This window comes from Motacilla alba, chromosome 2 (assembly GCF_015832195.1).
Source record: "Motacilla alba alba isolate MOTALB_02 chromosome 2, Motacilla_alba_V1.0_pri, whole genome shotgun sequence".
Lineage (NCBI taxonomy): Eukaryota > Metazoa > Chordata > Aves > Passeriformes > Motacillidae > Motacilla > Motacilla alba.
Genome location: NC_052017.1, coordinates 130,176,762 through 130,202,864, shown reverse-complemented (window position 1 = coordinate 130,202,864; position 26,103 = coordinate 130,176,762). Strand labels below are relative to the sequence as shown.

At 36.8% G+C, this 26,103-nt stretch overlaps 1 protein-coding gene across 11 annotated transcripts in view; it reads right to left on the bottom strand.

Annotated features, from left to right (window-relative positions):
* VPS13B (vacuolar protein sorting 13 homolog B) overlaps positions 1 to 26,103 on the bottom strand; it is a 427,964-nt gene that overhangs the window by 343,786 nt on the left and 58,075 nt on the right. For all 11 annotated transcript variants that reach the window (XM_038130163.1, XM_038130155.1, XM_038130158.1 and 8 more), the window contains exons 9-16: positions 25,740 to 25,835; positions 25,286 to 25,408; positions 22,537 to 22,674; positions 21,073 to 21,160; positions 15,911 to 16,102; positions 15,152 to 15,321; positions 12,068 to 12,262; positions 10,423 to 10,547 (exon numbers count right to left, since the gene is read on the bottom strand). In XM_038130163.1, the coding sequence (XP_037986091.1) occupies positions 10,423 to 10,547; positions 12,068 to 12,262; positions 15,152 to 15,321; positions 15,911 to 16,102; positions 21,073 to 21,160; positions 22,537 to 22,674; positions 25,286 to 25,408; positions 25,740 to 25,835 (1,127 nt within the window). The remainder of the gene's footprint in view (positions 1 to 10,422; positions 10,548 to 12,067; positions 12,263 to 15,151; positions 15,322 to 15,910; positions 16,103 to 21,072; positions 21,161 to 22,536; positions 22,675 to 25,285; positions 25,409 to 25,739; positions 25,836 to 26,103) is intronic.

The following is a 26,103-nucleotide window of genomic DNA, read 5'->3' as shown; positions in this document are numbered from 1 at the left end:
TGGGTTACTATTTGGGGGCTTTTTGAACTTCTTCTACTAAAAACTTTTGCATGTTGTTTGTTTTCTTTCATAAATAGATAAAATATTTTGGTGAGGGAAAAAAGACACCTTTGAGTCTTTTGAGAGAAAGAAGGTTACTGAAATTCTGGCAATTTTTTATAGCTAGTCAGAGCAGCAAGAAGGTGCATGTCTGCATTAGCAAACAAAACTAGTATTTGAACAAAATTATTGCCCTTAATGGAGATGTCACAAACAAAATGCACAAAACTAAAAAAAAGAAGCTGTACTTCTGTATCTGAATTCTGTCAAATCCAGAAAGGTAAATCACAATGGTTGCGGTTGGAAAAGCAATCCTTTAAATCCAACCTTGTTGCTAAATAAAAGGGCTTAACTTGGTGCCTTATAGTACCTCAAAAGCCAATTCCACTATCCTTTAAGAGAGAAGTTACAGCATTAAAAAGAAGTTTCTGGAAACAGGGACACACGTTTTATTTTTCTGATTACCAGAAAAGCCTTTAATATAGCAAAGGATGGATCAAGGGTGTCTTCAACAGCAAGGACATGAATGGACAAGGTGTGCTAATGGTTCACATGAACACACTGCATAACTGCAGAAAAAGTACAAAGACTTGAAAATTATTATTTTGTGGCCTCATTAAGTATCAACCTCAAAAGAATTTTAAAGGCTATCAAAAGCTATTTAAAGCAAAACATTAAATCTCAGTAAACGCGTAATACTTTATACTTCAAAGACTACAATTATTGTTAAATCTAAATTTACCATCTTTAAGCATTGACTCTAGCATTACCTTACACCATTCATTCCCCAAAAATAATACAAGCTTTGAAGCAGATTATATGGATATAGTTTTCCTGTGCTCAGTTTTGAACTATTCACTGTCTTGTAACATCTATTTAATTAATTAAAAACTCCACAAGCCGTAGTGAGTCTTCAAGACCATCAAAATCATCACACACATAACTAAAATACTGTCAGTAAAACACATCAAAAAGGTATGTTCTTGTATTACATATATATGCACAGCCAAATCCAACATGTATGCAAAATCAAAGATGTACAAGTACTTTCAGAGCAACAGACTAAGTCAGTGACATTATAAAAAGTCCCATTTCCACTTGCTTATTTAAAATATGAAAGTCAGGTTCTTCATTCTCTCATTCTCCTTTTATTATCAAATAAATATTCTAATCATGTTTACCAAATATTTCTTTCTATTAAATTGCTCATTTTGGAGTCAGCCATTAAACTCAAAGAAAAAACTACATAAACATCAGCAAAGAATATAATCATACTGGCTTTTGTTTAAAAAAACACACACATTATAATGAGGGAAAAAAATCTAATCAATTGAAAAATGAATCCACAATTTTTATACCGGTGTCTGAACTAACAACCCTTCCCATTTCTTACATTGATGTCAGAAGTACCTACAACAGGTATAATGATTTCCAAATCTGATAAACGGGTTTAATTCTCATATTTTTCTATTTAAGAGCTTCATATTCCACCTGATCCTGTCTTTACTTGTTCTCTTTTTTGTTGTTTGTTCAAATGGATCTCTAACATTCCCATCCAAAATACACCATGCTAAAAAATCTAGTTCATAAACTGGGAGCTGGTGTCCTTTAGAAGATTAAAACATAATAAAAAAACAGACAATTTTTACCAAACATACAGGCCCAAGTGGAGATCCAAATGTTTACATGAATTCAGCACCATACCTCAATACTCATTCAATGCTGTTCCTCAGTATGTACCCCTGACAGGTTACTTTAACTTCCTTTAAAAGGCATTGCTAAAGAAATAGCAATAAAAATACAAACCTATAAACAACTAAGGCAGATGTGATTGAGGAAAAATGCTGAGAATGCATATTCTTTGTGTGTAAGGAAACAAACACTCAGAACCAAAGAGATCCTGATCTATTAGAAAGACTATTCCTATGAAAAAGAAGAAGCACCTCTGGGTCACAGAGGGGAAAAAGCATGAGGAGAATGCAGCAAACAAATGATACTGGACACAGGACAGTATGTTTCTTCCACCTAGAGATGAACAGAGATGCAGTAAAGATGCTAAGGTACTAGGGACAGCTGAACATCCACCTGAGCCTTTATATATGGGTTATTTCAGTCAAGATAAATACAATTTGTTCTTTAATAAAATGTGTGCAGTCACCATTTATCACGGGTATCAGCTTCAACTGAGAGTCACATGAATCTGCTTGTAAGAGAAGGTGTACAATTTAGCGCTGGTCTCTGGTACCTCACTTCAGGCAGAAGTGATGCCTACCACTTGAGAGTGAAGATCTATAGAGTCAAAAAGGGATATGCTACAGCTTGGCCAGCAACATGACTATGTTCCATGAGCTTAATGATGGTAAACATAAAAAGATAAACAAAATCAGCAATTCTATATAGGCATATAGCTTATTCAAGAAGTAAACACACACCTTTGTTGAAGGTGGATTACTTGATACAGAAGGTGAATAATCCAATATAGTTCCCTGTAGAATTATTCTAAGTACTAATGAAACAAAGGCCTTTTTTTTTTCCAAGTCATTGTATTCAATGACTACAAATTCTTTAAACAGTGCTTTGAATCCTATCAACTCCCATGGCATTACCTCAAAAAGAAGATGCTAAGAAAAAGATGAAAAGTAAGAGAGCAACTGCAACACAAAAGTACAGTTCTTCAGAATTCTGTGTAATAACCAACCTTGGATTTGGTCTGGCCAGCAGAATGACACTACAATCACTTTCAGGGTCCAAGTTTCAAGCTTGACTGTTTGCCAGCTATGGAGGCTGAGTGCTAGCTCCAGTAATGGTCTGTGCTGTGTGTACTGCTGACCTGTTCACTTGCTCTGCACCAGCCTCAGGCCAGGGCTTCAGGCTGGCACTTGCTCCAAAAATGCTGAAGGGACCAAGCATGTCAGAAGCTGTCCTCAGTCTTAACCTCAATATATGGCCTTCTTAGATCTAATTTTATTTTTTTTCTGCCTTTTGGGAGTGGAAAGGAAAGCTACAGGTAGATATGTGTATATGAACTGAGACACGAGAAAACACCAAGCTTCAGGGTTACATATGGGTTTCCAGTTATTTAGCAGCAGTGACGCCAGTGCAGAGACTCTATTTCCTCTATTTCTCTTCATAATCCACAGATTCACTCACAGGCAGAAAAAAAAGGCACCAAACTACAGATAAAATTCTGGAGAAACAAAGGACAAACTCTGTGTGAAGAACTGCCACCAGCGCATCTTTCTAGCCAGATTCTACATGGGTAAAGCCTCATAGCAGTTAATGTCACTGAAAATCCTAACTGGTCCTTTAATACAGATAGTGTTGCCACTAAGAGAAACAGAATTTCTAAATATATCCAGTGCAAAAGAAATAAATATCAGGGATTCAGTTTTTCCTTAGGATCTATCCTATACAACAGCATTTCAGCTTAAAGACTGTGTTCTTAATACTTTTCACCAGTCCCTAATCAAAATGCAGCTTCAACCCTGAGAATCCTTCACATTTTGAAATACCATTTGCTTGTTTCTAGTACAAATATCAGCAAATCCTGATGGCAACACTTACGAAAACCAGGATTAGCTACTCACCATGTGCAATCACTTTCCTTGGACAGATATAAGTTAATAAGCTTAATTTACTTTCACCGAAGAGATCTGACCATTAATTAGTCTAAATAACTATACTGGAAACACTCCCAGTGACTACCCTTTAGTGTCAACTCTCCTGAATTTCCTCCTCATGGACAATACTGAACAATACAACTGCTTCCAATTTACATTGATTATAAGTGCACTTTCAACAGATTTGCTGAATGCTGCCTGCCACATCTGCTGAGAAACAGTAACACAGTAACATTTGATCTGGACTTGATTTTTTTTAAAAATTAAACTTGAGGTTTAACAAGAACTGAAGCTAATTTGTTGTTACGCTAATCAAGCTGCAAGTCATGTACTCAGAATGGAAAATCCCTCCTTTTCCAAGTGCTTTTCTTGGTAACCAACAACAGCTCCTTCCGGAAAAGTGCAGTTGAAAAGTGCCCCAAAAATATTCTTGTTGAAACTTAAAATGTTCATATCACTGCAGATTAGAAATGTTCTACACAAGTTCTTCAAGCATCTTCATCCTTACACATAAGCATGACCCCCTTGAACTTTCATAAAGCAAGGTATGTTAAATCAATGAGAAGTACTTCTGTTAAAGCTGCTATATCACCCTACATTAGTGCTCACGATATGCTATACTATACTGGCATACTTACTCCTCAAACACTGAGATGCACAGTAAATCAAACTTCTGAAAGTGTCAGTCACTGCTCACCTAATGTCCTACCAAAACCAGCTACCAATAATTTTTTTTTTAAATGTGACTTAGTACTGTGTTGTTTGATGCATTTTCTAGGCAATAGCAGAGAAGTGGACAATGCTAAAGCAATCCAGCACACTCCTTACTGTGCTGTTCTGACTGTTCACATGTGAGGCACTACTACACAACCACCCCTGGAGAACCCAAGGGAATGACTGCTGTGTCCTGCTTTTGCACAGCCCCTATCACTGGCACATCTCAATAGTTCAAACAGGTTCTAACATGTGCCAGATCTAGCTGCAACAATGCTGAGGTGGCTGAAACTGCCCTGCCCCACACACTGAATGCATCTGTTCAGGCATTCAACCCCAGATTTTTCTGTTTTGAAGAATACCCCAAATTTTTACCTGGCAGTTAAATTCAATTACTGACATAACTAATAGCCACAACTGAATTCTACAAAATGAGTTTCATGTGTTTTCAACCTGTTTCTGCTTCTGACCCAAGAAATGAGCATGCCCCTCAAAAGCCCATGTGAAATGCAATCCACACCCAATCTAAATTGACATTGCTCTTGATCTACTGCGACTAGCCAATAAAACAGGCTGCCAAAATCAAGACCTAAGCGTCAATTTATGGGAAAACGTCCTAGATTTATGATCTAATGCTCACAATTTGTGGATAGTTGGCTCTGTGTTACCTGCCAGTAGGATCTGCTTGACTCTTACCAGCACCACTGCACTGAATGTCACGTCAACTAAATCCTACTAATTTAGTTCTAACTAATCTGACTCTCAAGCTCACAAATCTACTATGATTTCTAGTCCTAAGTAGATTACTCCACTGGACTTGCCCTGCAAAGATGTTTTATTCAAAAAAGTAGCAAAAACAGTCAGTTAACCTCATCCTCCATTACACACTTTTACTCCTCTCTTTGGTGAGCAGTAAATCCTGAAGATCTCCTACTGTCATGACAGTAGTACCTTGTTGGTAAAGGCCATGTCAGCAGAACCTAACTTCTTTGCTAAATAGCTTTTTACTGTGTAAGAAGCCAGATCTTCATCTACCTCTCTGCTTGCAGATCAACATGAATTGCTCTCACCCTTGTCAACTCACGGGGATACCATTAAATGCACACGGTATTTACAAGATGACCCCTGAAGCAGACACGAGCAGGTGCACACACTGGCTAGAACCTATAATGACCTTACTCAATAGCATAATGAGTCTAAGAAATTATTCTATAAATAAGAACAGAACTGTACAGCACACCAGGTACATAGCTTTGATTAAGAGACAGATTTTTGCCTTGTAAGGGACATGTGATGGAAGAAAATGGAAGTTATATAAAAATACAAAATATAAAAATACAAACACTTTTACAATAATAAAAGTTGGAGCAAAAACCTATGCAGTAGTAATGAGGGAGTCCTCAGGTTTGCTAATGTTATAATTAAAGCTAGAAAATAAAAGAGAAACTAAATTGTGTGTACAAAGCAACAATTACGCCGTGAAAAAATCAAAACAAAAGCAAGGAAATCATGTAAGAAAACAAAATGCTGATGTTCAGGTTGGTGGCAAAGAACACTTCTTGAAATCTTTGCATAATAGCCAAAAGGCAGTTATAACTTGATTTGCCAATCTACTCTAAATGTAGCAGATTCAAAGGATACAGTAAATGTTTACATTTACAGTTAAATCTCTGTGGAAATATTAAGCACAGCTATGCTACAGAAATGTTCTTGAGAGTTCATAAAAAGAGCCTACAGAAAATACACATATTCATTCTATGTGAAGAGCACTGCATCTAGATTTCCTAAGTGATCTTTCAGAACCATAAGTGCACATATTAGTAAAATAACTATGTCAGGTCTGTAATTCACAGCTTTCACGAGTAAAACAAGTGACAGATCTCTGGACAGTTGAGGTGCCCAGCATATGATACATATGACTGCTTTAACAGCAAAGCAAATTTTTAACTTTTGTCAGCTTTTGTCAATAATGATTAGCACTTCAATAAAAACACTGAAGAAATGAAACTTCAGTGCCAACACAAATCAAAACTCCTGTTACCAAAAATCCTTCTTCATCAGAAAGATTAATCTTGATGGAGATTAGCACACTGCATGTATTTAAGTGAAATATATTTCTTAAGACAGTCTGCAGAGAACAGCTCAAAAGAAAGAATCTTTGCAGAAACTGCAAAGCATCTCAAAGACTGTTCTTTGTTTACTAATAATTATTGAGATCTAATTGCAAGTTTCTATTCAAGATTTTTGTTCTGACAGAGCAAAAACTCAAAAAAACCAATTAAATATTCTGTACTCTCTAATAATTCAAGTGCAGACCATGAAGTCCTAGATAATAATTTACCTCAACATCTTTATAAAAGGTTAATTCACACACTCAAACTTAACATGTCTAGCAATTAGTCAACTCTCTACTGGTGCTTCTTTGAAAGCAGCAAACAGCACATGCTCTGGTATCCAAAAAATAAAGAGGGATCTCACTATCAAGAAAACAGATCTCTTGAAAGCAGACTGAAGGGCCAAGAAGCTGAACAGAAAGGAATCAGGGATAATGATGTCACCCTCCTTTATAACTTCATTCTACCAGAGCTCAGAGTCTGAAAATCTGCCACAGGTAGAGACAGTGAGTGAAAAACTTCCTACAGACCTGATAAAGAAAAACAAAAACATGAGTCTGGAACACTTGTTTAGAGAAGACAGGTTAGGAAAAGCAATAAATAACACACCTAACTCGACTGATACCTAGCTCAAAATATAGAGAGGACACTTCAATGTCAATCAGATACTAGAAAAATAAAAGGAAGGCTATTACAAATCCATATTCTGTACTGTTAATTTAGCATTCCTCAGAAGTACAATGAAGTGGTATCTTAGAAGTGATAGAAGGTTGTAACACTGAAGTGTCTCACACCAGATTACCTCATCAGTTACGACAGACATTGAAGTCAAAAGAATAAAAGAAAATAATCTAATTCCTCTCCAGATTTCTCTTTGGCAATAAACATTCTTGTCATTCACTCTAGGCTTTTAACCATATTCTGCTAATTCTCAGTTGGTTTTAGACATCCTCCTGAAAGCTGCTTTACAATCTGGCATGCAACACTACATAAAGCAGTTGTAAAATATTGACATTAACATTGTATTTTGCATCTTGTTACACTTGACAAAAACAAAAGACCAGATGGTTTGTACTTTCCAATAAAAACAGATTAGCTATGCAATTTAAAAGATATCCAAGACTTAGTTAACTAGTGAGTGTGAGCACATTTCTTTCATACAAAGAAAGTGTACTAACTGAAATTAAAAGAGACATAGATCTAATAGGTAAACAGCACTTTATGACTGTTTATGGTCATTTACTGGAATTTACTGGACTGATGTTGCTGAAATTTTACCTGTTAAAACAGCCTTCCAATGTTTATCAACTAGTTTAAAAAAATTAATATTGCTACAGTATTTTATACACTGTATAATAACAGTAACTTTTAGATTATTGTACTGAAACTAGAAAAGAAACCTTTTCTACTGATTTATGTCAGAAATAAAGTTGAGATTTTCACTGCTAACTCAAAACATACTACCTTAGGGATTCCATAACAGTTCATAAAATGTCTTTGTTTTTAAAAGGTATGGTCTGTGGTATGTATTTTCTACGAAGAAACAGAAGACCACATGTAGCATCAGATGTGTGCACTTTAAGAAACTCTGGAATGTGAAATCCACAAATCCAAATAAAGCAGGTGGTATAATTTGGGAGGGAGGACTGAATTTAAGTTTAATGACATTACCAGGTTATCCTACCAGACTAATTCTCACTCACTGCATGACTTCAATGAAGCTCTCAGTCCTCATGCTGATTTCGATTTAGCTGAAGTGCTATTTGATGCGTTTCATCTGGAGTTTTACTCACTTCAAACTACACTTCATTTAACCAGGCTGCTGCTGTACTCATTTGTTTTTCTACTTTATTACTCACAAATTGGTGTTGCTTAGTTTAGATAAATGGTCGGACTAAGTTCATTTTATAAAGTTTTTTTTTATTTCATTAAGAAATAAATAAGCCATAGAAAGAGATCATATCACAGGAAGAAAGTGAGAAAACCATCAAAACACACTAGACCACAGTACCACAGTAAATGTTGGTCTCACAATATCTTGTCATAAATGCCCATAGAAGGTTTGCTGTTTTAAGGCAGGATCATTCCCCTGCCTCCACTACCATAACTAGAGCTCCTTCCAGCTGGGCATGCATGGTAATACAATGCATTTTTAAAAGAGAGAGACAAAGAATGTGAGAGAGGCAGATTACACAAGACAATCCAAGAATGCACGAGAGAGAGAATGTAAGGGCAAGACCAGGAACATGAGACAGGGTGAGGGCAAGTGTGAAACTGTGCACAAGGAAAAGCACAAGAAACCAAGCGTGAGCGAGCAAGAGCTGGAGCACAGCAAGCACAAGCACACGCAGAAGAACACAAGCACACTCATGAGAAAGCAGCAGCACTTGAATACCATGAACTTGTCAGATGACAGATTTATTTAAAAATTCATCCCTAAAATAATTTTTTTGATTTTGCACAACTAAACATGGGGTTTAGAATATAGTGAAGAAATTTAAGTTTGCCATCTGACACTGATTTATTCATGCAGTTTGCTAACCAGGATTACCAACACTGATTTATTCATGCAGTTTGCTAACCAGGATTACTAACCAGAGCTTAGTGTTAAATGTCAGATAACAGAAGGAAAGGCTGTCAGTTGTAAAGTCCTGAACTACTCTGACTCCTGCTGATTATAGGGTATCCTGGAAACTTGTTTTTTAGCTAAATGGTACAACACAACGGCAACTAGTTCAAAGTCATTAATACTTTTGTAAACTATTGATAGAAATTATGACAAAGTCAGTTAGGCTGCTACCACCTGGTGGTGTGCTGATAATGCTAAAACCCATTTACATTTAATATGGCATCACAGCGTGTGAAAGAAAAATTAGTACATTCTTTACATGACACTAAGAACATTTATAGAAGTAGACTTCTTTGTAACCACATTAATCCATCAAGGTTTCACAAACAAATGTATCTAACAAATTAGCTATTCAACACAATGTTTGAAACCAAAATATTTAACCATTAACATGTTTTTTATTGTCTTGTCACTTTACGTAAAATTTTTTTGCATGGATTTAGTCATAAAGCAGTATTACAGACAGCTACTACTCAAAATGAGGGATATAGAAAACGAATACCTTGTCCAAAATATTATCAAAGTGGATTTTCCTGAAAATAGTTTTCATAAATGCAACGTATCAATAAAAACTATCGCATACTGATATTTATGATCACAAGATTTGAACTGTAGAGATAAATTTAAATACTCAATTTCCATTACATTTAAGGTTAAAAAAATTATACAGCACATTTAATAATACAGTAGAGAACTGTTTCCAGAAGAAAAATATTTGTATTTAACATCTGAAATACTACAAATAGTTTACACTTCCAACTGTAATGAGAAACAAAAGTGTAGCAGAAATATTGTGGATTTCGGATGCTTGGGGGCCTTACCCTCCAATTTGTTGCTTTTTATTTGGTTGAATTTAAAAAGAAAAAGCTGACCTATTCAGTTAATACACCAAGCTTGCCATCAATATGCAACTTTTTTATCAGCTCAAGAAAGACAGCAACTGGTTCCAGAAACCTACGAGGTCTAGAAGAAAGCCATGTACCACAGGGCTCCTGTATAACAGAATATGCAGAGCTGGAAGGGACCCACAAGGATCACTGATCTGAAGTGAGTGGCCCATACTTGGGTTGAACCTGTGACCTTGGTTTCATTAGCTCCAGGTCTCTCAGCCAAACCAGGGTCTAAAATGTTTATTGCAAGCTATCCTCACAAAGAAACCTATGAATGATAACAGATGTAATAGAATATGAGAGGAGACAGAGAAGTTTAGGGATATATGCAAAGCTTGGCATTTTAAATCCCTCATTAAAAATTCAAAAGCAATTGAGCACATGACTTAAACACACTGTACAGGCTTAATACTCACCAATATTTAGGCAACTTGATCAGCTTGCCATAAACAGCAGTACTGAATGAGGGGATAACTGGAACAGGGATGCAGTATAATCCTTTACTGTCCAAAGAAGTCAGTGCTGCTTGAAAACCAAATATCTGGAACAAATCCAGTTGGTCAAATGGTATATTATCATGTGACTAGATTACTTTCAAGATATTTTTTAACATATATACTTCTAGTCAGTAAGTGTTAAATAAATTGTGTATTATTTTTAGAGAACTCCTTTTGCCCAAACATAGCTACAAAAATCTACTTCAAATAATGCCCTAAAAATACATATAAAAATATTTTCTTCACTCAGAAAGTGTTAACTACAGTCTGCTGAATTTAAAAGAATACTGAATTACATTTTTTCAACTCAAATACTTTAGTCTATATCCTTTAAACTTGCAGATTACATACAGCCTTTCATACAAAGTAAAATCACTTTGAGTAATTATAACAACACTGGGTGTTACCAAAGAGTGGTATTTAAGGAAATTAGAAGCTTGCTTTCAAAGTTTTTTTTTCTTAATAAGAGCCTGGCTACAGAAAGAATCATCACAGGAATTCTTGATGATTTTTCCCCACTCAATATGGCAAACAAACTGTTGTAGAGCTGTCTTTTAACATGCTGTACCACTATTCACAAGAACAGAACAATTCAGCCACCCCTAAAGCTAGTAAATAAACCCTTTAAAACTCAAAGCTGATGTCCAAATTCTGCTACTAAAATGTTTTCTGAAGAGAAAAAAATCCTCTCAGACCGAAAAACATACAGATGACTAGCAGTACTGCAATTCCAATTACTTTAAATACAACGTGTCACCCAGAAAACTGAAAGCTTGCCATGCAATTCTGAAACACAGTTTCTTGAATGCAGATAAAAAATACTTAATTTTTTGCAAAATAACAGCGTGGAAGTGAATAGATAACTGAGAAATTGACTAAAATTAACAGAAGTAGTATTAGATATTTATATTTTTGTAGCACCCAAAAGATCTCAAACTTCCTAAGCACAATCCTAAAAGGCTGAAAAAGGCCTGCTTTAAAACTCCTCCACAGAGCAGATGGCAACTGAACCATCTCAAAATAGTTCTCCATATCTTAAGCTTCCCCCAGCCTCACAACAAGAGCTCCTCTCACATAATGCATCTTTAATTGAGAACATTCAGAGATCTGTCCTCCTATCATGAAAAACAATTAAATTGTTTGTTAACAGTTTCTGATTGGGTGTCTTCACTGTGAAGGGTTTGCTCTATCAATACTACTAGTAGTGATGGTTTTTCCTCCTAACTTCCCATCAAGTTTGTAAGTTTGTAATTTTGCAGCAATCTACAAACCACAGGAGCATTATCTCAGATGAGGAAAACTGTTTCTTTCTGAATAATTCCATCTAGTCACAAGGACCCTGGGGCTTCAGTTTGCAGTTTCCTCATATGAAGTGTGCAGTGCATATTACAAAACACTTGGCTCGAATCAGAAACAGCAATCCCAAACAACAACATTCTGTGAAATGTATTTACTCTATGGCCTTTCAGATTAGCTGAAAACATCCTTACAGGAAACCTGCTAACACTTCAGATTAACTAAACATGCATGCTCTTCTCAGCACACATCTCAAGCCCTCACTCACCTTCAGGTAGCAGTGTGAGTAGCAGTAATGAAGCAGGTTGTCTGAGGGCTGCCCGAGGCTGCTGACCACATGCACCAGCTGCTCAGCGTACATCGGCACCGAGTGCTCCAGGTTAACCTTATCCACCAAAATTCGGATGGAAGGTAAAGGCCGCAGGGGCTGGAAACTTGCAGCATTTAACAGCCCACTCAAGTTCTAGGGCAGGGAGGAAAAAAATTACATAATAATTTAAATGTGTTACTTACCGTATCTGTATGTTCTTACCTAAACACGCAAGAATATCTACAGGAAATAAACTATTTATAGATACCATTATACTACAAATCCTCAAATCTTTCCAAAATATTTTCTTTGAAGTTTAAAATAACCAACTTTTTTAACTGGAATTGTCTTGGGTGCAGGTGTCCAGGTGCTGGCAGTGCAGGGGCAGCCTCTGTGAGGGGACACCAGGGGCTGTCTTGGGCCAGGTTCACCCGTGCTGCAACAGTCCCACCACAGGGCATAGCTGAGCTCCTCAGCCAGGCTGGGGGCTCCTCTCTGCAAACACATTTAAGAATGGCAAAAACACCCCACAGGCTGCAGAGACTCAGAGAATAAGTGAGAAAGAGCAACATGAAAAGCAAGGTCAGAAAAGGACAGGGAGGCAGTGGTGCTCCAGGCACCAGAGCAGAGCTTCTCCTGCAGCCCATGAAAGAGACAACACAAAAGCAGACATCCACACTGCAGCCCATGGAGATCCCCATGCTGGAGGAGGTGGATATGCCCTGAAGGGCACTGCAGCCTTGAGGAGAGCCCCTACTGGAGCAGATTCTCCCTCAAGGAGTGCAACCTGCCAGAAGGACTTGCACTGAGGCAGAACAGCATGAGAATGAGGGAGTGGCAGAGCTCAGCTGTTACACACTGACCCCCATCTTCCATTCTCCCTCACCCTCTGTTAAGGGGCGGGAGGTAGAAGAGTCAGGGAATGAAGAAGTGAAATTGAGTCACAGGGGGAAGAGGGGCATAGGGGATACATGTTGTTTGGATTCTTAGCAATAAGTGAAATTAATTGCCCCAAGTCAAGTTTGTTTTGCTCATACTGGTAATTGGTAATTGATCTCCCCCTCTACCTTGACCCATCCCACTCTCTCTCCCACTGCTCTGTTGAGGTAGAGGAGCGAGAACAGCTGGGTAAGCATCTGGCAGCTGGCTGAGGTCAACTCAGTACAAGAATATGCAAAGTCAAAATATTTTGTCCTTTAAAAATCTTTGTTTACCTTTTTATCACTCCAAAGCACCATCACCATAATACTTATCTCATGCTGACCTAGCCTTTACACTGTCATCTTTTATGTATTCACAGTCATGCCAGGTATCTCAGCAAAAGAAGATGCCATTCCATAGAAAATAAATACCACCATTTTAGACATCCAAGTCTATTTTTCATAGTAGCCATTAAAATGCAGTACTGCACCCAGCACAGGTTGGACGTGGGCATGCTAGAATAAGTTTGCTTGAAACAAAGTGACTATGGGGTTGGAGCACATGAGCTCTGTGTTAGGAGAAACAGAGACAACTGAAGTCTTTCAGTCTGGAGAAGGCCAGAGAAGAATCCCATTGCTGTCTACTGCAACCTACTGGGAGGGTACAGACAAGAGTGAGACAGAAGAGGTGCTTATTGACAGAACAACCCCTGGAGCAAGCTGCTCTTGCTTTGACCAAGATGTTGAACTTCTGGAGAACACCTCCAAACATCTCTTCCAATCCAAATTGCAATACAAATCTAAAAATTTTATTAAATATGCATCAAAATAGGACAATAGGTTGGTGTACATATGATTTTCAATCTAAAATTCAAAATCATTATTTTAAATACGCTTGGCTTCATTCAAGAAACGTAAATTGAGACTCCAAGTAATGACTACATCAACCAAAAATTCCCTGGAATTAAAGTTTTTTACCTCAAACCTACAAACACGGGACTGTTCTCCCATTATAAAAATTGCATCTGTCCATGCCCATAAGGAAAAAAGCTCCACAACCCACTGCCCTACTCAGTGCAATGTATTAAAAAGTGCTAAAAAGGAAAAAAACCTCTCTGACCAACCTGTTCCAGTGCTTCACCACCCTCTGAATAAATAATTTCTCCGTAACATCTAAATTAAATCTGGTCTTTTTAGTTTAAAGCCATTGTCCCTTGTCTTGTCATTATCTACCTGCACAAAACCCTCTCCCTCCTTTTTTAAAAGCCCCCTTTAGGTACTGAAAGGCCTCAATGAGGTCTCCTCAAAACATTTTCTTCTTCAGGACGAACTACCACAGCTCTCTCAGCCTATCAGATTAAATTTTGGACAAAAATGTCTGAAATTTAACTCAAGAATTGATGAGGTTTGCTCTTCTTCACACTCCCTCCCTTATCCATAAAACACCATCCAGCCTCAGGCACAAGAGATAAACCTACTGCAAGTCTTCCCTACAAGCCACAGATTTACCCCTACAGTACCTCAACTTTGCACATTTACAAAGGAGACCAATAAGAATAAAACCAGTATAGGATTCTTTAGCTGGCATTATACTGTACATAAAAAAAAATAAAACAAATTAAAGCTATTAGGAAATTTCTGTCTCTCTGAGCTAGTCATTCAGCAGTTAAATGCCCAAGTCCTGCTGACATCTGCAACTGGCATACACAGCTATTGAAATCTATGTCAAAATCTATGGCTATTAAAATCTGTGTCATCTCTATTGGGCCTGCAAGACTAAAAAAGACTTCATACTTCACCAAGCTTATGAAGCTCTGCAGAACAGGTACTCTTCTGATCAAAAGATCACAGCTGCTGCTTTTTCATTTGCTTGATGATTGAAAATCTTTTTTATTAAAAAGTATTTTTCCTACCCATACGTAACACCTTTAGTTTCCAAGTCTAACTAGTCAGACACCACTGCTCATTTTAGGTATCTGAAGTTAAGGTTCACAGGCACCAAACTAATCCAGAACTCAGTGAAACATCCAGCACATGGAATAACAACAGGTCAGTAAGAAAATTTATTATCAAATAGCACATGCTGATATAAAGAACTGAATCATTATCTGTGCATACATACCTTCTCACCCATGATGATGGGCATCAAGTGGTCTAGTAAATTGAATTCTGCCACAGGGATTATAATTGTACACTTAAGAACAGTGAATGTTGTAAGCCTAGTGGGAATGTATTCCTCCAGGGATGTTACTTCTTCTGAGCTTGGCATCGTTCTACTTCCATCCGTAATATCTACAATAAATTAAGATTACATATGTTTCACTAAAATATATAAAATGTGCCCTACAGCTGATGTTTCAGAAACACCTAAGGACTAGCAAAAAATGCAAAGCTTACCCCCTGACCCTCCATAGTTACTAATGTCATTCCATACTGTTTCTACCTAAGGCTAAATGCAATACTAACTGGATCTTCCTTACTTGAAATCTGTATTGCTCTGAGAAATTCATCTTAACAGTCTACCATAACTTACTTCCATGCATTTTCATCCTATATAACTATTATTTTGAACTAATAAATACCAGTAGGAATACTTTCTTTCCTAAGACTCCAAAATTAAGCTATAATAGAAAATGAAGTAAGCTATTCTTACTCAACATGAGGCATATGATTAAAACAAATGGCTTTCAAAGTGCCTGAAATTATCCCAGAAGTACAGCCAACACTGATAGGGATATTGCAATTAATTTATCTTTATTTTACATTTTCCTCTTCGGACTTAAAAAACTATTTGAAAGCTGCACCTTTAAAAGCACTAAATGTAGTCTGAATGCAGTCTGGTATAATTCTGTATTTTTGTGTATATGCAATAGGAGCAAACCTGGCTTAGTTTTGCTGTATGGTTCATACTCATGTTCCAGAGCACAAACTATCATTTTCATGATCCGGTGCACTGCGCTGCTATCCAGTCGAAGATTGAGTGGACCCACAATGAGGCTTTTTGTAGACATCTCCTGAACATTTCCAAAATCTTCACTCTTTACTGAAGAAAGGTCTTGCTGATTCCCAGAAACTACAACAAGTTTTATAAAAGTTACACACAATTGGACATAACATTTTATCAGCTACTTCTGTTTCAAATCCTGTGATCAAAGACTTAACAAATATACAGAAAAATATAAGTATGCAAAGATAGCACAAAAATATACAATGACTGGTTTAAAAGGTTTTAAAAAATTATTTCTGGAAAATGCAGAGCAAACAGGACAAATTTCTGCCTTGCCTCCAAGCGGAGTACAACTTAATGAACTCTTCCATGAACTTCGTATTTCTCAAATTTGGGACTCTTTGGAGGTGTCTAAACTTCTATGGCAGCTTACACCCACATGTCAATGACAGCCACAGTGTTCAAAACTTTCTACAGCTTGTCACAAAGATATGTATCCCCAATAATCAAGGAAAAGATATGCTGCAGAGACATGACAGATCTAGGCCCTTGAAAGGTTAGCTGCCATGACAAGACTGGAAGAACCAGACTGCAAATGAAGATAAACCCTTCCTTCCATTCACATTTACCACCATTCACTGACATATGGGCAACAACAAAGAAAATTTCTTTAATCATTATGTCTCAGACTCTTTTTTTAAAGAGCCAACAGAGATAACAGAATAGTTTAGTAAGATAGAGTAATAAGACAGACCAAAATCACACATTCAGTGTATACAGGCTACTCATCAGCTACCAATGAGTACAGGCTACTCATCTAGTCATATCAACAGCATGACTTCTTCTCTAAACATACGTCATGGAAATTCTTCAGTTAAATCATGCAGATTTCAGAAGCTCAAGTTTTCCTGTCACATATGACTTGTAAAAATATAGCCCTGTCCCTCTAACACTTTTAGCTTGCAGAACTTCACTCTGATTTTTTTCCTAAGATCATCACTTGGCCAGTGTCATCATTGCTTTGACAGAAGCACTAAATATGAAATATCTTGCTGACCATAACATAACTGAACCATCTGGCAAAATAAGCATAGAGACTAAATGGTTCTGAGACTACAGAAGGACAGTGGAGCTGGTGACAGGCCTGGAGCACAATACTTCTGAGGAACTGAGGGCACTGGGGTTGTTTAGCCTGGAGGAAAGGAGCTGAGGGAAGACCTCATTGCTCACTAGATCTACCTGGAAGGAGGGCATAGCAAGGGCAAGAGGTCAGTCTCTTCTCCCTACAGGAGAGAGGCCTCCTCCCTACAGGAGAGAGCTACAGGATGAGAGGCCTCAAGTTGTACCAGGGGAGGTTTAGATTGGATATTGGGAAAAATATCACTGAAATCGGCCACAGGCACTGGCACAACCTGTCAAGGTAAGCATTGTAACCACAATCCCTGGAAGTAATCAAAAAATGTATTAATATGGCACCTGGGGACACAGTTTAGTGGTGAACATGGCAGGGCTGGCTTAACAGTTGGACTCAATGACTTAAAGAGTTCTTTTCCAACCTTAACAATTTTATGATTTCTGGTTGCCCAAGAGGAACCCAGTCATTCACCCTTTTGTCTCTCTCCTTTACTGTACTCTTTTAACTGCACTCATTCAAAACACTCTTTACATTGAGGGAAGTTGAGCTTGGTGGAAAAGGAAGCAAGCATAGGGGTTTTTTTCCTTTATCTTTAGATCATACTCCATAAAACACTGTTGCTTCTAAGCACTGGTGAGGAAAAAGGTCCTCAAATAAACTGACTGCTGAATTTGATGCACAGCTGGCATAATGCTCTGCAGGCCTTTCCAGGCTTATCCACTCAGCAGAAGAATTAACTATATCCTTAAAAGCCTAACAGAAGTTGACGGTGAGAGCATTTATAGCCTCTGCTTCCCTTGGTTTGTTGTTTTTCTGAGAAGAAAGAGAACAATAAAAGAAAGATAAAAGGACAGAAGGGCATTTCCTTATAAAACCTACTCAAATCTTGAGCTGGAATTGAATTACAATCTTTTGAATGAATCCTGAAAGGGGTTTTTTAAAACCCAGCATACTGACTTCTGCATTTATTTTATAGGCAGTTAACATACATACTTTTATCCTTCCAATTCTACACAGTATTCAGTTTAGATGAACACTACTGAAGAGTGCAAAAAACCATACCATCACATAAAAAATAATAAGGCCAAAAATAATAAGGCCATAAGTAGTAACAGCCTGCTTTTTCAAAGAGGAAAAATCATACTTGCTCGCATACATTGTATGTATATGAATAATATATCTAAGTGACAGAATTCATACAAACCACTTTTTGGAACAGTTCCAGTTAATTCCACCTAAATGCAAATAGCAAAAGTAGAAAACCTATTGGTTCTACAGAAGTAGGTGATCACCAATGACTTGAAACTTCATGGATGCATAAAGAGAACCAATTTTCAACCACTGAGTTTTCAAGCTCCCTGTAAATCATATGTCTAATTCTAATCAACTAAAAATATCAAAATGAGTAGTGCATAATAAAGTTGCCAGCACAGCAGAGAGGTACACATTACAAACAAAAGGTAACTCCAACAGCACACTCTGCTAGATCTGTAGGTCATGCAAATCAATGATCAGGGAACTGACAAGCTACAGAATGTTTCAGAGAAATTGTTCTGCACTGAAATACAAAGCAAAAACCCAGAAAAATAAAGGAAAGGGAAGACAGACAAAATGTATAAATAAGACTACTGTGCATGACTATCTTGCTTTCATTCAAAATACTGAAATTGATTAATGCACTTCTGTAAATGACAGATGAAACTCCTGAGGGTTAATATTATCCAGGAGGCACTTGTGGTTTAATCAGTAATCCTATGCTTCAGGAAAGGTTAAAGGTGCAAAGAATGTGTCAAACCAAAATTGCCTTGACAGATAAAAATCTTACAATCACAGTAACTGCCTCCTATAACTTAAGTTTGGTTCGTTTTTTTTTATGGTATGTGGGGTGCAGTAATGGTAACTAAAAACAGTTATACCAAAATAAGAAATAGTAAAATGCAAATTTTCATATAAACAATACATTAAAAATGCAGCAGATTTAGATTGTTTTCCACATCTTAATGCATTTATACCGTCATCTTAAATAAATATTTTGCACATGTTTGTTTACATTCTATTTAACAACTCTGCATTTAACCCACAATATGGAAGAATTAGCTAGAAAATAACTAGCAGAAAGCATCACATTTGCTTTTCTGAGGAATAAAATCATTTGAAAATTTAAGATTTTAAGTTCTTGACTCTAGAAAAACAACAACCATTTAAACAATTTAAAAATTGATTATTCTATATTTTATGCAGCTAGGTTCCTGAAATTAAAGGAGCAATACTGAAATAAAAGCACACAGTAAGACTTGATAGAAAGCCAAGGTGCATTTTGTGAGGTGTTTTCCTAGTGACTGATGGAGAAAAGAGAAGCCAAGGCTACAAGAAATCATCCTAGTAGGAAAAAATAGAGAAGCTAAGGAGGGAAAAATGTAGTCAGAAAATACAATAGTCGGACACCGAGAAAAATAAAAAAGTGTTTCTGAGTTCAGTAATTTCTGAAAAGCACTAGTTAAAAGTCAGGAAGAGATATGATCATAACATTCCTTATGCATTCAGAGACACAAGAAAAAATACTCCACAAAATCAATTTTTCTTCATAATGCACAAAGTCTGTGCATATGTAAATTTTTACACTAAGATTTAAAAAGGAGATAAGGCTTACCCAAGGTTTTCAACTTCTCTACATAGGAGTCCAGTGTGCAATTAAACACTTATATCATTATTAAAACCAGAAGAAGTCTGCAGTATATGTTTGACTTAATTGTAAATTTTCAGAGCTTCACACCACTCTCATGGTACAGAGGAAAGCCTCAGAGTCAGGAAAGAACTGTTACATTTCCTGGGGTACTCCTGGGGTGCCTCTACTGCTGAGGGCAATAGCAGCATTTACTTATTTTTGTAAATGTTTCATGATCCATCTCTAAGGAAACTGCAAGTTTCTTTCCTACTCCTTTTAGACTTAATGTCCACCATGTTCAGAAAACAAAGCCAAATATTAGGAGTTGTGATTTCTCTTATACAGAAATAGAAACACAAAAAAAAAAAAAAAAAAAAAAAACCCAGATGAGTTGGACTATGTATCAAGGACAGATAAATGTTCAGTCACAAAATAGCAAGAAATTCTCAAAAGATATCCAGAGAAATAGTATTCACAATAATAAATACAGAGATGGGGAGGAAAGTAATATTAATCTGACAATAAAACTGCAGAACAGCAGCTGTAAATGACAGTGCTCTGAGGAGTCAGGGGGAAATTATATCACAATCAGTGATAAGAATATCTGTGAAAAAATATAAACATATTACTTGCAGATAGATTAACTCCTTTGTCCCAGCTTTTGTGACACTCACAGAAGTAGATATACTTACTTCATTAAATCCACTTCTCAGACTTAGGAAAGAATTTACTGGAAACATAAAAACTACTTAGAATTATCCAATATCTACGTGCACATGGTTTAGGCTAATATTTGCTCACCAAATTGTTTAGATATATATATTTAAAGATAATTCTTCATACATTCTTGCATCCTTGCATTTTTCTTCATAGAAGAAAAACAATAGCCCTTTTCATCTTCTGTGCCAAGTATATGATCAATCTCATTCTTCAACCAGGGTTTCTCAAGATATTCTTAATATGCAAAGTAAATAATAACAACTTCTAAAAAAAAAGACACCGTATTTTATTAATTCCACCACTGCTACGAGGTAATTACTTTCAGTTTAGCAACTAGAAAAAAATATCATTATGACTACTTATGCAGGAAAAGAAAAATAAAAAAAGAATACCAACAATCAACAGCTAACCAAAACAACTAACCTCTGAAAGACATCAATGAAGATGAAAGCATTTTAAGGATGATCCTGATGGTAAATCTAAGGTAAGTTAGAGGACAGTTGGTCAAGGACCATCTGGGCATGAAAAGTCTTTGTTTCTATTATTTATCAGGGTAAACAAAGGGAAAAAAGGTACCTTTGCCACCAGTGCTTTCCATTGTATACAAGTAATCCATGTAGAAAGCCCCAAACCTCTGCATTCCAGCTATCTCTGTGTATGTCTCCTACCAACAAAGCAAAGCAAACAAAGAAAATGTTGTATAAGGAAAGACTCTGAGATTACTAACTGATAGACTGGTATTAGAGAGATATATTCATGTTTGGATTTGTGCATCAACACAGGGAAAGGCTTATCAAAGCAAAGGACAGAGGTTATCACAAAGAATTCACCTTTCTGATAGGTAATGTAACTTCCATTTGAGGCCACACAAATGCACATCCATAATTCCTGTGGACATGCTGACCAATTCATCAATAACATCTAGTCAATTAGTACCTTTAATGAAGTAAATATTCTCCATTTGACCTCTTGCATGCAACACATCAACCTAATTAAATACGCTGAAAACTTCAGCTCGTTCAATTTGGCTTTGCTATTCAAGGAATATTGTGGTTTTATCTTTCAACAGTAGGAAAATTATCAAGATTTTATGCCAACATTGCGATTCATACATAATATAATACATCACACAGCAAATTTGCTTCCAATCTTGCAAAAAAATGGGCAAATTGTGAAAGCATCGAAGACAGACTGAGGGTGGAGGAAAGCTTAAAACACACTATGGGAAAAGTTTGACTATAAGTACTTGTGATTTTACTAAACTCATTTTTTCATGTGATTCTTCAGGGTTACGCTTCATCAATAGTACTGAAAAGGTGAAAATAGTTACCTTTTAATTTAAAGGAAACTAGATACATTCCAAAATTGTAAATGGCTTATCTGTACAATAAACAGCACAGGCCTCCACCTACGAACACACTTGAAAAGGACCACCTTGGTCATTGCAACCAATCTTTAATAATGGCAGACAACCAGGGAATAAAGTTTTACTGCACAATTTACAACAGAGACTAGAGGTGACTGAAAATTTGTCTCTACAAAAGGCAGAATTAGCAAAATTTTCTCTAAGTAAACCAATATTGAATGCAAACAATAGAATTAATACTGTCCAAATCTGACAGCACTTCTTATTTTGAAGACCATAGACTATTTACTGTTTGGGTTTAAAATACATGCTGGTAAAGCTTGACTTTTGCTAGTATTCTCTCAGATGTCTCTTTTCCTCTTAAAGTGTTCTGTGGTTACTGCTTTTGGAAACTATGACATTAATTCAGTTTTTGGGGCAGGAGGGGAGTTTGAGGTTTCTTTTGGACATGTTTTTTCAGTTTGGCTCTTTTTTTGGCTCGGTTTTTGTGGGTGTCTTGTTTTTAACACGAACAGATTTTACTTTTTTTTTTGGCCAGCTGCAAAGTAAGATTCAGTTAAATGTGCAAAAGCAAAGAGAATTCAGTCCTCTATAGTACACAGATCTAAATAATTATAAGAAATCCATTAGAGAGCATTGGAAAAAATTTTAATAAGAAAATGTAATTCTCTGACCTTATGATGAGCTGCATCCAATATAAATTCTGCACGTATACTATTATTTTCTGGACTTCTGTAATCAAATAGTGAATTGGTAAGGTACGTCATTCCTTTCACACTCAAATTTTCTCCACAATTAAAGAAGCACGCTTCCTTCATGAGGCAGTAGAAAGTGAGGCAGGGGAAGACAAAAATGCAGCCAAGTTAACAGAGCAGTTTCAATTCTGTCATAATACAAATGTGACACACACAGGAGTAACCCTCAAGAACACGGTGCATAATGAATGAATATGAAACAATGAAATTCATTTCTTTTGTGTAACACAAGTTCCTGTCCACTCCTTCCCCATCTTCAAATCCGTAAAAATTGCCTGAACCAATGAATATTATACAACTCATGATACAGAGCATATTAGTTGCATTTTAACAACAAATAACCTCAGATCATCATCATTCCAAATCTTGCCCCAATCCTCTTCTGTATACAAACTTGTCACTGCACACTCCATTTCTGGCTGCCCAATCCTTTCAGATGCTGTATTCATCATCTTCAAGGTAATCAGTTATTTCCATGTATGACCTCATTGCTACATTATCATTCTTTATTCACCTAGATTTTAACACGCCTCCTCCCAGACTTCTGCCCTTCTGAAACCAATACAACTTTCCTAACAAGAGTTATTAATCCAAAAATTTATTTAGGAGATTTATTTTTTTCCAACTATCTATTCTCAATCACAGGCAGAGCCAGAACCTTTATGAAAGGACCAATCCCACAACCACAGCAGTACACAGGCAAGGAGTATCATCAACACTGTCATAAAGCAGATACTTTCCTAAATTCCTGGGTTAGACAGTGGCAGAAAAATGAGTAAGAACAAAACCCCAAATGTCCCTTACTAACTAACTTAAAGGAAATTATCTCAGTTGGTCAGAGCATGGGGCTAATAATGTCACAGTTGTGGGTTCAATCCCTATATGGGCTACTCACTTAAGAGGTAGACTTGATTTTTTTTTCTGGGTTCATTCCAACACAGACTATTTTATGATTCTGTGAAACTGTCTTACTCACCTTAGTCTAAAAAAATCAATTCTCTCAAGGTTTTAAACCTGACAATCTCAGTTGCCACAGACGAGGTGGCTGTCCACCCTCACATCCCCAGCCACATCTCCCTTGTCCTTAACAAGGCCAGCACAGCATTTTTACAGTTGGCTCATCCTTGCCTCCCCAGCCTCTCCTGGAAAAGCCTCTGTGTAACCATAACACACACCAGTTATGTAGTGTGTCCCACTGCATCCCTAAAATCCCAAACATGTCATGCTCAGCAGTTGTGTCATGATATCTTCTTGTTTTCTGCTCTGCACACACAACACCTGAGATGGGTGCCAAGCCATGATGCTCTCACAGGGGAAAGCTAAGAAGCTGCCCCATCATATCTATCATAATACAGTATCTGATTTTCCAGATAAGGAGATATTCAATTTAAATACAGGCACTAATTTTCTTTCATATTCCTTATTTTCCTTTTTGGAACACTTCACAAGACTTCACAGAGCACTAACATCAAGTTAACAGGTCTCTTCTTGGCTGTATTATTTGTTTTTACTAAAACATAACTAATAGTCGCTGTTCTCCAACACTTTAGGGCATTACCCTATCTACACATCAACTAAAAATCATCATTATTGAATTTAGAATTTCATGCAATATTTCATTAAATAATTTTGAAGTAGTTCATTAATGCCGCTGGCTGGGCTACGGGGTGTACCCAGGAGCTGCATCAAAGCCGGATAGCATAGCTCTGAGGGGGGCTAGACAGCCCAAGCTCTGGCAGTGCCTCCAGCCTACACCTTAGCAAGCCTTTAGTGATATACAGCTCAGTGATTATCAGCTCATGAGTGATTTCAGCTCATGGGCTTGCTAGGCTTGGCTGGGGCACGCAGCAGATACTCGGAAGACCAGGAAAGAGAGGAGAGCGCTGTATGAGGTTCCAAGACGGTGTCTTTATTGGTCTTCTTCGTAGCTCTTCCACGGAGTGTCTCGAAGGGTCTCAGGGACAGCAGCTCCAATGAGCCAGGCAGAAACAGGGGTTTATATAGGGCAAGGGAGGATTGAGAATTGTCCAATGGTAAGGGTTAAAGGAAAGTGACCTATAGCCTTACAGAGAGATAAGCAAGGGTCCGAGAGCGGGAGAGAGGGGCTCCTATTGTTCAGTCATCCTGACTCAGCATTCTGCCTCTGAACGCCAAGGCAGGTTCGCAGGGCCTGCGCCTGCTACAGTTCATAATGACACCTGATATTTTCTTAAACAACTGAAGATTTGCATCTATTTAAAATACAAAAATTAATACTGTCTAACTGCTTCACATCATACTGCTCTCAATCTTACTGAAAAGTGAGGTAAGCCATTCATTCAGTATTTGTGCCACATTTCTATTATTTCACCATACAGTGTTCCCATTTTTTCCCTTCCAATCTTTGGTTAAGTACTTTCAAAGATTTTCAAATATACTTTAATTTGTTATATAAAATCACAAAGGAAACAAGTTACTGTCCAAAAAGATTTTTTGTAATCTGAATCTTCTCAATCTGAGATATTTGACTTTTCAACTCTAAGGAATGGACACTGACTTCTGTATCACAGTAATATCCAAAAATCACAGCTGCTAACAGCAGTCTTTTCAATTTTTGCAATCAGATATTTTAATAAAGGATAACAAAATTACTTACTGAGCAAATCAACTGATATTTCAACATACTCACTTCATCACTCCTGTTCATATTCTCTTCAAAATCTTTAACTCCCATAATTCCTTTAAGGCACATAGCTTGGCAACCAACAAAACCTATTTGGCAATCAAAAAAAAGTTCACCTTTCATAAGGACCTAGTGAGGAAAAAGAAAAAAAAAGTGATAAATTTTTAAGCCTTCTACTCCACAAGAAATAGAGAAGATGGACAAAAACAAAGCAAAATATGCTTAGTTTATATATTTAGAGTTTTAATAAATAGCAATCATACAGGGCACTTGAAAGGAAGGCATTACTATAGAGTTAAATCACTACAGCACAGTTTAGAGACTTAATACCCACATGATTATTACAACAAACACAATATGACAGAAAATGAAAGATCGGCAATTAAATAATTTTAAAATATTTTACTGGCAACTATTTGTTTAAAATGTATCCAAAAAAGCCCTGTCAATATAAAATTACCTCAACTGTTGTTCCTTCTTGTTCCCAGCATAAAACTTCTTTGGATTTTACTTTCTGAGGGCTGTAATAACTACTTTCAGCTTGCATTTCAGTGAGCTACAGGACAACAGGATAAACACCTTATAAAAGTCAATATTAGTATTTAACAACAGCATGGTCATTCATACACAGAACTGATAAAGACAAAGTAAACTATGGGCAAAAATACATTAACTGTCAGGAAACAGGTGCAATTAAACAGCTGTAGCACATTATCCATATCAGAATGTCTCATGTTCAACTTCTGTTTGAAATATGCTATAACAGAATGTTTAAAATCCACTATAGCATTTTCAGTTTGCTTATCTAAAGAGAAACTGTGTGA